The sequence below is a fragment of the Siphateles boraxobius genome, unplaced genomic scaffold (assembly GCF_051911475.1).
Source record: "Siphateles boraxobius isolate OS27281-9 unplaced genomic scaffold, OSU_SipBor_1 46, whole genome shotgun sequence".
Classification (NCBI taxonomy): Eukaryota; Metazoa; Chordata; class Actinopteri; order Cypriniformes; family Leuciscidae; genus Siphateles; species Siphateles boraxobius.
Genome location: NW_027509097.1, coordinates 16,284,951 through 16,303,232, shown reverse-complemented (window position 1 = coordinate 16,303,232; position 18,282 = coordinate 16,284,951). Strand labels below are relative to the sequence as shown.

General features: G+C 37.2%; 2 protein-coding genes across 2 annotated transcripts in view; one reads left to right on the top strand and one right to left on the bottom strand.

The window, feature by feature from the left end:
- pdap1a (pdgfa associated protein 1a) overlaps positions 1-13,872 on the bottom strand; it is a 30,096-nt gene extending 16,224 nt beyond the window's left edge. Inside the window, exon 1 of the mRNA XM_077201063.1 lies at positions 13,863-13,872. The gene's annotated coding sequence lies outside the window, so the exon portion shown is untranslated. The remainder of the gene's footprint in view (positions 1-13,862) is intronic.
- Positions 491-15,808, top strand: zc3h7bb (zinc finger CCCH-type containing 7Bb). Its single transcript, XM_077201060.1, has 22 exons — positions 491-691; positions 1,634-1,694; positions 1,790-1,826; positions 1,940-2,137; positions 2,309-2,467; positions 3,175-3,255; positions 3,360-3,419; positions 3,574-3,616; positions 4,464-4,714; positions 4,818-5,118; positions 5,911-5,969; positions 7,369-7,468; positions 7,583-7,744; positions 8,001-8,206; positions 8,305-8,405; positions 8,545-8,726; positions 10,029-10,105; positions 10,247-10,509; positions 10,708-10,813; positions 14,307-14,415; positions 14,558-14,691; positions 15,131-15,808. The coding sequence occupies exons 2-22, from the start codon at positions 1,636-1,638 to the stop codon at positions 15,167-15,169; spliced, it is 2,727 nt and encodes a 908-aa protein (XP_077057175.1). The 5' UTR covers positions 491-691; positions 1,634-1,635; the 3' UTR covers positions 15,170-15,808.
- Positions 15,809-18,282: the final 2,474 nt, after the last annotated feature.

The window sequence follows — 18,282 nt, the reverse complement described above, 5'->3', positions numbered from 1 at the left end:
CATAATTAACATTCTTGAGAAGCCTTTCCAGTAAGCTATTATAATAATAATAATAACAATAATAATAATAATAATAATAATAATAATAATAATAATAATAATAATAATAATAATAATAATAATAATAATAATAATAATAAAAAATATTCCTGTGATATCCCTCACTGGTCCCTTTGTAAAGTATATTTAGATATGTATATTTGTATATTTAGAGCCATGTGGTGCAGTTGCATTGACCTTTATAAATGTATTAAACAAACGATCTCCAACCGAGACACTGACCGATGTGCCTGATTTAAAATAACTGTAAACACAGGCAGACAAATCACAGGTTTTTATTTATGTATTATTGGGTTTTTATAAGAGTAAAATTGAGTTTTAGGTTTGGCTTTAGGAAAATGTTGTCAAGGTTTAGTAAAGAAAGTCACCGATGCCCCCAGTGGCTGAATGCTTCACTTTAAACAAAAAAGATCCATCTCTCTCTGCCTTTAGGACCTCACAGTCTGGACGGTTTAGTTTAACTTGAGCGTAACTAAAGGCGCACATGCTCTGTCCGTTGATTTGGGACAGACAAATAAATTAAAAGTATGATTTTGAAGGAATAAAAAATCCAAACGTTTTACCTGGTATTAAAAAGGATTTAATGCTTTAACAAACAGTTCCTTGTTGAAGAGAAGATCTAAAGTCTTAGGTGGGTTGAATGTCCTCCCAGCAAGCTTCTGTTTTAGCGTGCTACTTAGCTGATTTTTGAAACGGAGACTAACTTGTATTTTACATTTTTATAATCTATTTTGTATGTATCCTATGGTGTTTTAAAATTATTATTATAAGGTAATGAATTCTTTAACCGCTACCTCGCTGCAGCAGTTCGCGAAACGTAGCTTGCTAATTGGCTACCAGGAGAATTTTAAATAGATTTTTTATACTACATGGCGCTGGAAATGTCAGTTAGAATTTAATTACAAAATATGATTATCTAGAAATATGTTTTAGATGTTTGTTGGGACTGTTTTGTGCCGGCATATAAAACTAGTCATTGATATTAATTGGTGTAAACAAACCTGAAGTTGACAGCATTAGCGGGCTAGCCGAGTGCAAGCTAGCATTAAAGCTAATGTTAACTCGAAGCCCGTGCAAGTTAACTTTCGCATTAGTGTGTTGCACTGACATTTCCTTTACACGTTAAGTCTGTAAAAATGTATATATTCTACATTATACTGAGGAGTGTTTCAAGTATCGCGGAATGTTTTCTGCTAGTTGTTTTTGATTTCTCAAGTCCGGAGAGAGTTGCATTAGTGGGTGTTATTCTAAGGCGAGCTCGGGGATGTGCTCTCACTTGTTAATCTCACATTTTAGGCCTTAGACATTGCCATCATTGTGCGTTAAGTCTTTACGATTTGTAATGTTTAGTGTTTTTGTGACTAATTACTGCACATTTTTTTTCACGCCAATATGTTTAATTTGCCATTTAGAATAATGAAAACACACAAAACTGAAATGTTTTCACATAACATTTTGTGTTTTTTGGCTCTATAAAACCACATAGTATTATGTTTATACGTTTATTTTGTTATATCATACGTTGTGTTATTTTCTCATAATGGTTATTTGTTTTGGTTTTGATGGATTACAGCTATGGATCCAGAACGACAGAAGCGCAAGGAAGAAATACAGAAAGCTTTGGGATTCATTCAGTAAGTTTGTTGATTTCTGTGCTGCTTTTCCAATCTGCTCTATGTGGATGTTTATTATTCCAAAATTGCTAAATGTATTTGTCTCTTTGCCACAGGTCATCTTTGCCTTTCCCAGAACCTGAAGGATATGAGGTATGATTTATGTGTAATATCTCTGGGGGGAAAAACACCCCACCTAGATAATCCATATTTATTGAATTTCATGATCTTAATTCAAATGGAAAGTCTCTTCCTTTCTTCTGCAGGCATTCTTGACTCAGCTAGTATGTAATTTGCTGGATGAAGGTAATGCAGTGTATCGTGATGGAGAGTGGAGACAGGCAGCAGTCCATTACGGCGAGGGTGTGAATGTAGCTCGCTATGCTCAGTCTGAAGCACTGGTCATTCCCCCTGAGCTGTTAGAGAGCCTTTATGTGAACCGGGCAGCTGCACATTATAGTCTTGTAAGTCTATACTATTTTTATTGGACAATTGGTTGACATTTAAATCTGTGTTTGTAAACTGAGGATTTCAAGAAATTCAGTATGTGCAAATTATCATGTAGTACTCCAACAGTGTCAAGTGTTGCAAAGATATTTCCTGCAAATCAAACTTCTCTTGTCTTTTATGTTTAGGGGGAGTACGAGCGTGGAGTGCAGGACTGTGATAGCGCACTGTGTGTGTCGGAGGGCAGTCGCAGAGCACTCTACAGGAAGGCACTTTGTCTGAGGGAGCTGGGCCGACTCAGAGAGGCTTATGAGTGTGGCACTGGATGCCTATTGACCGCCCCTCACGTATGTATTCATATGCAGAAGCAATGGAACATTAATCTGCAGTTTATATTTTTATACACTATCATGTAAAAGTTTGGGGTCAGAAAAAAACCAACCAAAAAAATTATATTCAGCAAGGATGCGTTAAATTTGATTAACAGTGACAGTAAAGATGTTTATAATGTTACATAGTTACATTCAATTAAATGCTATAGAACTTTCTATTCAAAGAATGTTGAAAGAAATATTTCTTGGTTTCCACAAAAATATTAGGCAGCACTGTTTTCAACATTGATAATATCAAGAAATGTTTCTTGAGCACCATATCACCAGATCTGTGAAGGATCTTGAGACACGAGCTATGCTTCCATCCAAAGTTGCGAATTTAACATATGTGCAAAATTTAAATATTATATAAAACATTTGCGAATAAAGCACCGTTTCCATCCAGTTAGTCGAGAGAACAAAATCCTCGCTTCCTGATAAACTGGTGCTAAATATCACTAAGAAAAATGTTAAGTTGCTGCAGAAGGAGAAGCCACTATGGGTTTACTGTATTTCTGATCAAATAAATGAACATTAAAAAAGTCTTACTGACCCCAAACTTTTGAATATTTGTCTATGTAATTCTATGTAATAATATATGTAGTTTGAAATGTTTATGCCTTATGTTGTCAATTCATGTAATAATCTAACAAAACATTGTTTGCTTGCTTTATTTTACACAGGACAGGCAAGTCAGTGAGCTTGCTCAGGATCTAGCCAACAAACTTGGTTTGAAAATTCGCAAAGCCTACGTCAGCCCTCAGGTTTGTCTTTTAGATTAAATGATGTATGTTTAAAATGTTGATAATGTTTATAATTTGCTCATTACATAGTTATACTTGTTCTAACATGACACTTTTTATTTTAGCTTGATTCTACAACATCTGGGGCAGACAGCAATGGAGAAACTAATTCTCATACAGGGGAGGCAAGTAAAAAAAAAAAAAAAGACCTTCCCTATATTTGTCAATAAAGTAATTAAAAGTAGTATAAAATTGGTTTATAAAATAAAAGCTAGTTTGTAAAACGAGATTTGCATGGTTTCGATTAAATTAACAAACTTTCTTGCTCTTTCTTTTCAGACCTCCTCAAATGGTCTTGAGTCTTTGACTGATATTGGATCAGGTATTTTTTATATATCACATATATGTTCATTCCATGTCAACTCAACCAGAGGCCCCCGGCTAATAATTTTTCTTTATTTTTCTTTCTGTTGATAGAAAAAAACAAGATTCATTCCTAGTTTCAACATGATTTGTTCTTCAGATATTCCTCTTTGAAAGAAAAAAGTATCAACTATATGCAATGTGATCCACATTTGGTTTTTGACCACTGAAAATGTGTAAAATTTTACTCATGGAGCCAGGTTGAAATCCCCATATCTTTGGAAATGAACCATGTAGGGCCTTAAAAATAGCAGCTAAGAGTTCTGTTAGTTAAGAACAGGAATCTAAAAGGATATTGAGAGATCTTTAATAATTCTTGAGTTACAGGCAGGCAAACTTTGTGCAAAAAACACAAGAAGTACTTTTTCCCATTTTTAAACTTTCACTGTTGGCAAATAATGCAACAAAGATGGCTAAAGTCAACAAATTTGACTAAAAGACCTACCAATGCCCAGTGTAAAAATAAAACCATGATGCTGCCATCTTTCTAAAGTTTTTTTTTTTTGGGCTCAAAATCTCAGGTGAAAATTGTAAGTTTGACCCCCCTCTACAAAATAGTGGACTACTCCATAGATACACATCATGACATGTAATATTTTGGCTCTAATCACCATTTATGTTTGTCTTTCTTCCAGAAAATATTAACAAAACCAAAAATTTAAACCGGGGAAGTTTCTGAAATCTGGTTGATTTGACATGGAATGTCCCTTTACCATTTCATATTTTGATCCAAAATATTACTTTGAGTATAATCATTAAGCAAATATAAATTGGTGAGTCAGTTTATTCATCTGTTTATCCCACAGACTCAACAAGTGCCCAATGCATCCCTGCCCCTCTGGCCACACCAATCCCAGTCAGTGATGACCCACAGATTCCCTCACAGAACCCAGATGTGCCCCAAGACATGCCAGAAAGCCCAAGCCAGGAGCCGTCGGGGCGGGTGCCATACTCTGTGCCTGTATCTGAACACATGGGTGAATGTGTGATGAATGAGGACACCTCATGTCTGGACACCTTGCTGGAAGGTATTCCCAAAGGAGCTGAGGTCAGCGTGGTGAGTGTAATGGAGAGCTGCAGGGAGGGACAGTAGGACATTGACGCTCAATACTGGATTGATCACTGTAAAAGTACTTAATATTTACTTGTCTCTCCATCAGAACCCAGTTCAGGGGGCAATTCCCACTAACCTACCAAACACTGCTGTGGGTTTGAGGCCCCCATACTCTCCGGGTCTCCCAGCCTCCTCGGCTCAGCTCAATACTTCATTTTTCAACTCTGCTGTCAGTCCACTCCCCTCACTGGAGCCTTTTTCAGTGCTGGGTCAAAGCGAAGCCTCTTCCCAGACGATGGACTCCTTTGGCTCCTTTAGCTCTGGAGCTGGAGACATTGCAGGGAAAGGCGGGTCTGGATCACTGAGCACAGGTGGACTGGATTCCCTCTCCGAGTACACACTTCCTGGTAAGGGCTTTAACTGACTTGGTGTGCTACTAGCGTTCAAAAGTCTGGAAAGAAATTCATACTTTTATTCCCCGAGGATGCATGAACTTTATCAAAAGTGACAGTAAAGCCATCTATTACACTACAAAGTATTTCCATTTTTAATAAATGCGTTTTAATCATAAAAGAATACTGAAAAAAATAAGTTTCATGGTTTACCGAAATGTATTAATCAGCACATCTGTAATCAGCATATATAATAAGATTTTTTTCTGGAACAACAAATCAGCATATTAGAATGATTTCTGAAGGTTTATGTGACGTCTTGCCATCACATGAATAAATTACACTTTGTAATATGTTTTATTTGGAAAACAGATATTTTACGTTGTAATAATTGATCACAATATTGCTGTATTTTTTGTGTGTGACATTTTTGCCTATGAGATAGAATAGTATAGAGAACTATACTAGAGAAAGGAAGCAAAGTGGGAGAGAGAGAGATGGGACAGGATCGGAAAAGCTACCCGAGCCGGGACTCAAACTTGGGTTGCCCGCGCTACATGTCAGAGCGCTGCACACAAGGTTATTGGCTCTGACAAATGTTATTGTTTTTACTGTATTTGAGCAAATGAATGCAGCCTTGGTGATAACGAGTCTTTTTTCAAAAACACTAAAAAAAATTTTTTACTGACGCTAAACTTTTGAACGTTAGTATACCTGTTTAAATAATGCAGAAAATGTCTTGACATGATGATAATTATTGATATTGATTAATTATCCCATTAATTTTCCTTTTCTTACAAATCTTAGGTGGACGAATCTCTCACAGTTTCATCCCCAGTTTGCGTAATAATCATGCTGCCAATGCAGTGAGTCTTAACTGTTTTGTTCTTCAGTCTTACTCATGAAGACTTTAACACAGTAAAGTTCTTTAAATGTTCATTGGGTTCACATTCCGTGTCATCTCAACCAGAGTTCCTGGCTAAAATTTTTGATTGTGATAATTTTTGTCTGGTGAAAGAAATGCATAAATGATGAAGAAAGCCAAAATATTAAATTTCATGGATGTATATTATTTACTGATTAATCCACTATTTTGTGGAGGGGGGGTCAAAATTAAAATTTTCACCTGAGATTTGGAGCCAAAATACAGGGAGTAAAAATTACTTTAGGAAGATGGCAGCATCATTATTTTTTCAACAATGCCTAATAGGTCTATTACTTAAATCTGTTGACTTAAGCAGTCATTGTTGCATTATATGGCAACAGTGACAGTTCAAAAATGGTAAAAAGCACTTCTTGTGTTTTTTGCCCCAAGTTTATGCCTGTAACTCAATAATTATTAAAGATGCATCAATATCCTTTTAGATTCTGGTTCTTAACAAACAGTTCTTTTGGAATCTTCATTTTAAAGGCCCTTTATGGTTCAATCTCAGAGATATGGAAGTCTAAATGCAGCTCCATGAGTAAATTGGTCAATTTTACTAAAACACAATTTGCATAAAAGATACCTGTCTGAGTGCCATGAATATTGTTTTTCAAAAGTTTGAGTCCCTGTCTCTCAAAAAGTATTAAAGATATCTCATATGGTTTTAGATTCTGGTTTTTAACCTTTTTCTAGAACCTATATGGTTCAAACCCAGAGATATTGGAATGTCAATGTGGTAATGTGTAGTTACGATACTGTGTATTTGAGCTTTTGCTAGCTTCAGAACCTGTTAAAATGTCCTTTCTTTCAAATATCCCTGAAACTGATTCAAATATAGATATAGATAGTAGCTGGATTAAGATCTCCATATTTCTGGGATTCAACCATATAGGGCCTTTAAAATGAAGATACCAAAAGAAATGTTTATTCAAAACCAAAATATTAAAGAATATTAAGATATCTTTAGTACGTTTAGAGTTACAGGCATGCGAACTTGGGGCAAAAGTTGACATTTTTGAACTGTCTTCGTTGGCATATAATGCAACAACAATTGCTAAAGTCAAAATATAATATATATTAAGGATGCTTCAATCTTTCTAAAGTCATTTTTAGCCCCCTGTAATTTAGCTCCAAATCTCAAGTGAAAAATAGGTGAATTCTCAGAAAATATACATCCATGACATGTATGTTGATGATATGTTGGCTTTTTTCCAGAAAAATATTAACAAAATACAAAATTTAAGCTGGGCAAGTTTCAGAAATTTGGTTGATTTAACACGAAATTACCCCATAATGGTTTGCAATCACCATGTCAGAAAACTGTCCTTTGCTGCTTGCAGAATGGCCCAGTCGGTACCAATCTTTCTCTGCTGTCACGAAACCCTTTGGCTGCCACACATGAGTTCAGACAGGCCTGTAATGCTTGCTACAGTCGCATAGGTACTGTATACACACCCTTAATGTGTGATATAACAAAAAGGTACATATCAGAAGAATTCCTAAACATGTTATACCCGTCTGAAAGAGGTGTATTTTTCTCTCTCTCTTAATTAGGGCCTCGGGTCATGGACTACCATTATCAGCCTGATGCAGCGCATCGCTGCAAGAGAGATGTGCTGCTCTGTCGCCTCAAATCCTCTGACGACCCCAACTGGAAAAGGGTGCGACCCCGTCCAGCTCGTAATAACTTTCTTGGGGCGTTTGTTCTCTGTAAAGGTATGGCTCTGTTTATTAAAGTCTATGTATTGGATAGATGTTTCAGTTTGGGGTGCAGAATATTCTATAATGGCAGTGGCCAATGTCAGCGTTGGTTTTGTATCAGTTTTGTCAGATTTTTTTCTTCCCATAAAAAAAAAAAGGGGTAACTTTTAATTAATAGTTTTATAAAAATATGCACATTATAATAATTTATAATTAATAATGATTCTGATATCCAATGATTTAGTTTTTTGTCAACATTCTGTCTTTGCAGAAGTACAAGAGCGTCAGGAGTGCCAGTATGGTGAAAACTGCACTTTTGCCTATTGCCAGGAGGAGATAGATGTATGGACCCAAGAGAGGAAGGGAGCTCTAAGTCGTGAGCTTCTGTTTGACCCTCTGGGCACCAATGAACGACGGGCCCTCAGTGTCACCCGTCTCCTTCAGCTCCATATGGGCATGTTTATGTTCCTCTGTGAGGTAATGTACGCCTTTTTTAATACTTTTCTCACACCTAGAAATCTTACATTCTTGTTCAGAAATGCTAAGTTGTTATTCTGGCCCCTTCTTTTCTGTAGGAATGTTTTGACAGTAAGCCTCGTATCATTAGCAAGCGAAGCAAAGAGAATCTCGCTGTGTGTTCCAACCTCACTGCACGACATCCCTTTGACGATAACAAGTGAGTCATCGCCTCCTGACTGCTGTCTTTTTATCCCTTGCTGTATTGAGACTTGGTCACTTAGGTGCCGCAAAATCATATTAGTGATCCATCGCATTATATCTCCTCTCATAAGTTTGTCTCTTATAATCCTGGACAGGTGCCTGGTGCACGTGGTTCGCTCAGCAAACGTGCGCTACAGTAAAGTACGCCCTCTTCACCCACTCTGCCAGTTTGACGTGTGCCGCCATGAGGTGCGATATGGCTGCCAGCGGGAGGACAGTTGCTCCTTTGCACATTCAGTCATAGAACTCAAGTGTTGGGTGCTTCAGCAGGACACAGGTACATAAGACATGCAATATAATATGTTTATGCATGCACACTGCGGTCTTCTGGTTTTGCCTTATTAAAGTGATAGTTCACCCAAAAATGTAAATTACCCCATGATTTACTCACCCTTAAGCCTTCCTAGGTGTATATGACTTTCTTATTTCTTATATATAATCAGTGTTGTATTAAAAAATGTCCTGTCTCCTACAAGCTTTATAATGGCAGTGAATGGAGGATGAGATTTTGAAGCCCAAAAAAGTTTGGGTGCGAAAGCAAAACCCCTTTATGTATCAGTGGTTAAGGTTTATTTATAATGTTGTTCCTGAGTAGTACAACCCAAAAATTGCCTGTGCACATCACATATTTTAAAGAAGACCGTTTCCTGAACTTGGGAGAGTATTAAACCGGCTATATACAAAGACCACTGTGAAAACGTTCTGCTGAAGTCGTGCTTGCATCGTTGATTCCGATCAATGGGCTTGATCATCCACATTTTAAGAATTGTGCTTGAACTGATACATTTAAAACGACGACATAATTAACTGTGTGTTGTTTACAATTGCTTAAAGCCTTGAAAGCTGAAGCTTGTGATTATGGTAAGGGACGTCAGGGTAAGGACATTTCAGACACGCTTGAGGTGTTTGGCCATTCACAGCGCACTGGGTCAGCTGGCCAATCAGAGCACTCTGAGCTTTTCGGAAGGAGGGGCTTTGCAGAATTCAGTGCGTTCAGACTAGGAATGCTGCAGTAATGTACAGAATGTGAAAAATAATGTTTTCTGAGCATTGAAGGGTGTTAGCCTATTCTATTACACCCCAAAAAACAAAATAATAAACTTTTAAAATAGCATCATATATGATCCCTTTAAATTTCACAATTTTACACTAAAGTTTGGGGTGAGTAAAAAAAAAAAAAACTTTTATTCAGCAAGGATGTATTCTATTGATCAAAAGTGACAGTACATTTGTAATTTTACAAAAGACTAAATGGTGATCTTTTGAACTTTATTTAAAAAATCCTGAAAACTCAAAAAGTTTCCAATAATAAGAAATATATTTTGCCAGTTGAAAATTCAGCTTTGCCATCACAGGAATAAATATCTGATTTTACTGTATTATTTAACAAATAAATGCTGCATTATGATAGTTTTCAAAAACCTTAAAAAGAGCTTACCAAACCCAAAATTTTGTAGTGTAGGGGCATTACTGCAATTTTCGGTGTCTTTGACTCAGACAATTGAAAGCTGATAGTAAAAATAATATGAATAATAATAATAAAATTTGTTTTTTTTTGTGCTTATTTCTTACCCGTCAGGTATTACCCATGAGGAAATGGTGCAGGAATCAAAGAGACACTGGCACCGATTGGAACAGAATGCTCAGAGACAGAAGGTGAGGCTTTGACAAAAACACCACTGTGCTGTCTCACAAATGCTCATCATTTCTGAAATCTAATCCTTTTATTTGATTGCTTTTTGTTGATTCAAGTCTGGTGTACAAAATAAGCCTCTCTTTCTTCACCCTCGTCTTCAGCCCATGCTCGGGCCGCACCAGCCCACCGGGAGCAGCAGTAACAGCAGTGCTCATAGCGGCAGTTCTGTGGTCTCTGGAGGGATGGGAGGAGACTGCATCGGGGGCGGAAGCACAGGAGGAGGAGGAGGAGGACTAGTAGGATGCGGTCGAGGGCGCGGCCTGAATCTGAAGATGAAATTCGTGTGTGGACAGTGTTGGAGGGAGGGCCAGGTCAATGAGCCAGACAAGTCACTGAAGTACTGCACTGCCAAAGCCAGGCACAGGTTAGCTTCTCTTATTCAAGAAGGCATCATCTTACCGCCAGGATGCTCGATACATGCTCATCAAAATGTATGTGCCTATAATGTTTACTGGAATGGTTATAATGTTACTGCTTTTATTAGACACAGTAGACAGCATCTTTGCTGATGGTTCTTGGGGTAATTATGGTATAATGCTGCTTTTTCTGTTGCTTTTCCCAGCTGGACAAAAGAGCGCAGGGTGTTGCTAGTGAAATCGTTTGAGAAGAAAAAGTGGGTGGTAGTGCGGCCGCTGCCTTTTTCCCGTACCTACCCCCAACAATATGATGTAAGTCTGTCCTTTGTTGATTAAATTATTGTGACGGCAAACAGAAACTGTTATATCAGGTTCTTCAGATAAGCAGGTTGTAGTTCTGACATTGAGTTGCAGTGCTGTTCTCATGATCTGTTAAACACCATACAATGTAATATTTATGATGATGGAAGTTCTTATGCCTATGTAGGGTTGGGCGATATGGCCTAAAAAAAAATTCCCGATTTTTTCACAAAAAATCCGATTTACGATTTAAATCGATTTTTTTCTCTCCCTACTTAAAATCAATGTGCAGATGACAAAGAAATTGTTCAAAACAAGTTTTAACTTTTGTTTTAATATTCCCTTCTGGGATTTGATCTCGATTAAAGTGCAATTGGAAACAACAATCCAAAAAGACAAGGACAGGCCCTGTCTGTGAAAACAATGAAAATGTAACTTAAAATAAAATGGGTGGATTGGGATTGGGGGGGATGTGTAAAAAAACAAAAAACTTGCATCACAATAAGTGTATGGTGATTGTCAAATTATTTGGTAACTAAACATAATTTTATTAAGTTTACTGGTATGCTACGGTTTTTATTATTGCTTAACACAAATTTCACAATTTCAATTCTTGTGATTTGATTCTGATCTTGATTCAATATAAATTCCTTTGGATAAATAGGTACAGTAGATACGTTAATGTGTTAATTGTTCTCCCAAAAAAGTAATAAAAAAATCACTTAATGCTGTAAACATACAGAAAGCCCTGTCAGCTGGTATTATTAAAAGGTTAAAACTAACTCAAATTAAATATAATAAGTTTTTTATTTTATAATGCGTCTAACTAACATGCGTGCTATGGGTCATTAAAAGCCATCCTGAGGTAAATGTAACGTTACGTGACATATGTTGTTCTCCAGCTGTTTTATGGACATCTTTCCGCGGTTGAAAAACACTGATCGATGGATTTTATTACATTTCGGTAAGTTGGCAGTAAAGATTAACAGATGTTCGGTTCACGTGCCGGTTAACTGAGATCTGCCAGCGTTCTCTCACGTCACATTTACAAGCGCCAAAACGGTGTTTATTGTTTGAATTTTGTAATAAAATTGACAGAATCTGAGAGCTGAGAATCTGTTTCATATCGATAGTAACCTGCTCTGTTCTTGTCTGTCGGTGTCAGTGTCCTCGTTGCTTCGCGAATGTTTCTCTGCGTGAGAAAATGGTTGTGTGGCGTGAGAGCGTGTAAAAAGTGCGTCTCTCACAGTGAACTCGTGAGAGTTGGCGGCCCTGCAGATTCAGCTTGTAAATGTTTTCGGTGGCTGAGCTTCTGCTGCCGCGGTCTTGTTCATTTGCCATGTTGTTTGTGTATCTCTATCATGGCAAGTGCTGAGCCCGGTCGGAACTGCGGGAGCCCAGATGGGAGCGTCGGCAGTTGTTAAAGAGAAAACCGATTTTCATTCAAAAAAATCGGCGTAAACTACACATTCGAGTTAATCGATAAAATCTATTTATCGCCCAGCCCTATGCCTATGGTTAAAGGGATAGTTCACCCAAAAATGAAAATTCTGTCAGTATTTACTCACCCTCATGTTGTTCCAACCTCGTAAGACATCTAAGTTCATCTTTGGAACACGAATTAAGATATTTTTGATTAAATCTGAGAGCTGGATCACTCCTCCATAGGCTTCTAAGGGATTGAAACTTGCCAGCACTGAAAAGTTATTAAAGATATCGTTAAAATAGTCCAAGTGACTACAGTGGCTCAATCTTAAGTTTATCAGGCGACGAGAATACTTTTTGTGCTCAAAAAAAAACAAAAAACGACTTTATTTCAAGTATTCATTTCCTTCTCTGTGCGCCTCTAGTCAGTTAACGTAGTGTGATTGCGTAGAGCTACGTCACACGTAGGCTCACTATTGGCCGACGCTGGTGGGTGATGCGTGTGACGTACAACAACAGAAGAACTTCGCTATATCACTAGTGAACTGACTCGAGGCCCACGGAGAAACGAATAGTTGAAATAAAGTCGTTATTTATTTATTTTTTGCGCACAAAAAGTATTCTCGACGCTTGATAAACTTAAGATTGAGCCACTGTAGTCACTTGGACTATTTTAACGATATCATTAATAACTTTCAGGGGCTGGCAAGCTTCAATCCCTTAAGAAGCCTATGGAGGAGTGATCCAGCTCTCAGATTTAATCAAAAATATCATAATTCGTGTTCCGAAAATGAACCAAGGTCTTACGGGGTTGAACAACATGAGGGTGAGTAATTACTGACAGAATTTTCATTTTTGGGTGAACTTTCCCTTTAATTAAAAAATATAGGCTGCATCTGGAATCAAATACTTCTCTACTAAATAGTAGGCGAAAGACAGTATTTGATAAAAGAAGTGTTTGAATTCACAGTACTCATAAAAGAGTAGGCAAGAAGTACCCAGATGACCTGAAGTGTCCCATAAGGCCACGGGAGAGGATTTGTGAATGGCATTGAAATGATGCAACTGACGCTGGTAGGTCACATGATAATGACAACATGGTGAATGTAGTATGGACATTTGGATTACATTCATACTACATTGAACATACTTTTTTAGCAGTCGCAAAGTAATTAGTTATTCTTTTGAGTAGGTATTTATTTTGAATATGTGATTTCGGACACAGCCCGTTTTTTTTTTTTCCTGTTCTATTATAGTTTCTATCAACAACAAATGGTGTTTTATGTAATGATCCTGTTCAGACAGAGCTAACAGGTTGTTGAATACATATTCAACCTCTAACGGCGAAACTTGCATACTGTGCTTTTAAATAAGACCACACTAACAGGCAAAAATATGAAGAATATGTAATAGAGTATGTATATATTTAGCTAAATGAATCTCTAGATTTCTTTTCTTTCTAGTTAACTAATGAGCGATTACATGTTACATCATTATATATCTCAGTAAGTTGCACTGTTTTATTTTTTGATGTTCATTCAGGTTTATTTTGTGCTGTACCTAGTACCAAAGTGGAAGATTTGATTGCTTCAGCGATCTGTCGTGCCACAAAAAGCGTTAAAACGGCATTCGTTGTTTACTATTTCATAATATAATTGACTTTGATACGAAAAGTCTCAGTTTTCAAAGGACAATTATTGGATGGCAGTCAATCACTGGATAATTTGTGGATCGACTGAAAACAGCATAGACTAAAAGATCACTTCTTGCGATTTAAAATGCAAATTTTTTCAACCTAGCCCTCATTATCATAATTTATGTAAAATCTTGGGTGTGTCATCCAATAATGTTTTGGAAATTGTTTCAGCCTCCCACACAGCACTTTTTGTTAAGTTTCAAGCTAAATTTTATCTTAAATTGATATTTTCTCAAGAGGTTAAACCCTGTAAGAGTTGCCAGTGAACAATTGAAGAGTTGGATCATTGTTTTCATTTTAAAATTACTTAAATGAACTGAGAAATTTGAGCATTGTTACATAATCTCTATGCACTATCCACTGACTATCCATTTGTGCTTGCAGATGTGTGTTCATGTCATGAAACAGAAGAAGTGCCACTATATTGGGAACTGTTCTTTTGCACACAGTTTGGAGGAGAGGGATGTGTGGACCTATATGAAAAACAACAGCTGTGAGAAATCCACTACCTTCAACTAGATAATTCAGAACTTAAGTTATTAATACAATTGTTTTGTGGGTGTGGTGCAGTCATGTTTGTTTAATCCATTTAATATGTTTTAACATGAGCTGTGTATCTTTCTGTACTCTCTAAGTGAGAGACATGCAGCAGATGTACGAGATGTGGCTATCGTTGACCAATCAGAACCGGCGTGCAGACGGCACTCTAATGACTCCACCCCCAGAGGAGAAACAGATCGCCATGCCAACTGACTATTCTGAGTCAATGGTGGGTGGCTGCAGAGGATTGATTTGTTTGTGTGATTTAAGTGGCCTGAAAATAAAAAGCTCTTGTTCTAGTTGTTTTTAAACTTTATCATCAGATTTAGAGCAGTTTTACTCCAAGAGCAATAACTCTAAAGATGATAACTATATTCATGTCTACACCAATGCACAATATCGTTCTGTTTATTCTTAGTTTGTCGTCTGCTGCTTTAAATGCTCGGGCTCTTTAAAGCAGGATGGATTCTGATTGACTGTCAATGTTTTTGTTGTTCATCACCTGGAAAAAATCGTTCTGAAAGTGATTCCATTGATATTGTTCCTCTGTGCCGTTATCATTATATTTTTGGTGTGAAATCTTGCTGCTTTTATATTTAGAACTATCTTTATTGCATTATTTACAGTCCTTGGTGTGAATGGCCCTTTATCCATGTTCTTTCGGACAGGTTGGGCGACGGATGTCTGGTGGCGGAGGGGATCTGTGACCTGGGCCGAGAGTGTGCAGTTACAGGCAGTCTGGATGAGTCTTCCTGTTCAGATATCAGCTTCTAAGGCCCTTCCCCACTCTTTCAGTGCCACTCCGGGAAGTACCAGGCTCTGTTGCCCTTCAGGGCAAGAGCTCATGACTGTAGGACTAACACACTGATTGTTACCACATACACACCCACACACCACGTGCTATTTCACTCATTATTAAACACATGCACCCACTCACTGACATGATACTTGACGCAGGCTTGTAGGGTGTCATGTATGTGAGTGCACACTGGTACTTCTACAGCTAACTCAAGTAAGGGCAGTTTTTATGAGTTGATGATGTTCCCACAGTGCTTTTTTAAACTTAAACCCAAAACCAAATGGATCTCCCCGACTCAAATCAAAGCACATGTCACGAAGGCCACTCATGTTTCAGTCAAGAATGTGGTGTCAGATGGCAGATTAATGATTTTTGTCTGAATTTATGAAGTGGTGCTTAACTCTGTGTTCCTGCCATATTGGTAGAAGAGTTTGAATGTACTGCCAAAAGTGGCCATTTACAAGAAATTTGAGATTTGTTCAGATGTCGAATGTATTTGATGCACCAAGGCAATTAATTATGGAGTAAGTAAAAAGCACCCCAACTATACCCGTGTAGATGCTTGCATAACAGTCACAGATCTTGCACTGACACGCTTTCCTCATTCTTTCGTGATAATTTAGCAGTGCTTGATAAAGAGTAGGAATGAATGCACATGAGGGCTGTTTGCAGTCTGGAGTGATCTGATCATTTGGATTGAAACACTTTGTATTCTTTTTTCTTTGATTGACGGTTGGAATATGCTCCCGTGTTTGTCTCATTCGAGCTATTAGATTGGGATTTTAAGTGCGGAATCTATAAAACCTATAACCAACCATGCATCTAGGAGATTCCTGTTCGCCACGGTTCAATGCGGGGCAGTAGCCCATTCGTATTCCATGTTTAACGTTTCATAATAGGCGCATGAACGGAGAGGCATTAGCAAGTAATTAGGCAAAAGAGTTCTACTTGCTCTGCCTGTGCCTAGTTATATTCAAAATATACTGTCAAGACATGCAGTGCTACCCTTAGTATGCCTTGTCCTAACTGTCAGTGGACTTGATATATATATAAATATATATATATATATATATATACACAAACACACACACACACACACACACACACAAATATATCTTCTATATTGGCATACTACTAATGATTATTAATAACTTAGCAGTTAAACTTAATTAAGTATAACCTTACCTTGTATTGATTACATAGAACTTCTTGTTATTGAGCTATGCTATATGACATGTATTGCCGATTAGATGGTTAGTGATTTTTTTTCTCTCTTATGAGTCACTACAGAAGTGTCTGTTTTGTGAGGTCTAGGTGATAATCTGCTGCCCTAAACAGCCTATAAATGTAATTGAAGCACCCTGAAATGAAGTTTGTACCTTGTTGCATTGAATTTCGGGGTTTAAATGACGTGTGAAGGAGCAGATTTGGGCCTGGTAGCAGATTCCAGCTGGTATGGAAATTGAGAGGGACATTCTGGTGTGACCTAGTACGCTTTACCGAGGGATCATATTATTACTACTGCTATTATTATGATGATGACAGTGATGATAATGATTGTCATTATGACTACTTCTATCTTCCTATATGCTATTGATATATGTATATGTTAATTGCTATGTATAACACTTTAAATATATGTATCCATGTATGAATATAATACTTAACAGTGAATTATGTCTATGTATGCTTAGTGAGCTGTCCAGAATAGAGGAATTGAGATCATAGGGTAGTAATCAGTCTTTTTTTCTTCAACCTAAACACAATGAAAAGCAAGCGACGCCATTAACGTATAGTGTCATGCTTTTGTGGTGTGTTTTAGTTAGTCTGTTTTCTGAAACTTGGGATCTCTTGTTAGAGGGTTTATAAAGTGGTTGTAGTAAAGACACATCTTTAAAAACTACATGCCTTAGCAAATTCCCTCTGCACCATATTCCTGACCGTTCTGATTTCGATTCTCACAGTGCTATACTGTGACGGAACACAAAGCATACATGGATATTTGTTTGTCTGCATAGCGCCTTATACATTTATATACAATTATAAATACCTTAACAAATAATCCTACTCTTTCAGTATAATGATATATACACTCTTAGACAATTTGTTTAAGGAAATAGGGGAGGGAAGTGTATCGTAAATGTTCTCTCAGTGACAATGGAGTCTGGTTTTGCACACAACTCGCATCTAAAATATTCTGAGGGACATCATCATGGTAGATCTGAGGTAGTGTGCTTTAACCATAGAGAGAAAGAGAGAACAACCTGAGAACCAAGATGCTCAGTTAACTCTCTCTTGCTCTAATTCGGGATGAAGTTGGCAGTCATTCATATTCATATCAAAGGGTTAGTACTGCTGGCCATTGACTATCTGAAGGCTGCAGTAATGGTCATATACCCACCATCCACTTTCTCCACATGAGTTTATTTTATCACAGAACTTGAACGTTCTGGGCTTTTTGGACAGACACCAAGAAAGATTGCCCATTTTAAAATGACCTTTGTGTGTCACACTTTCTGGATGGAGTGTAAACAAGAAATATGTTGTTCATAATACATGTTAAGCCTAAAAAGACAATGTGGGATTTAGCAAATGTTGGATTATATCGGCTGAGACTTTTGTTAGGATGGCTTTATTTTTCACCTCCATAGATAACCAGTGAAAATCAGGAGTTCGAAAAAATGAAAAGGTAAAACAACAATGCCTCTTTTTGTACTGTATTTTTACATTTGTTTGTTTTGTTTCTCCTTTTTCTCCCTGGTTGGAAGTGATTTATTGATCACAGTGGACCAAATCTCATGAAAGTGTTTAACAATAAATAGACTGTTTTAGAAAATGTGTGATGTTATTGCTTTTTATTGAATGACTTTTTAGACAGTTGAATCAAAATTAAGAGTTGTGACTTTCAACATGTTAGCTTTGAGGTTATCTATTTCCTACTGTACTGAACAATAACAAAATGTATTTAAGGAAATGCATTTAAAAGTTACAGTATCTCCGTGGGAATGGGTTAAAATATTT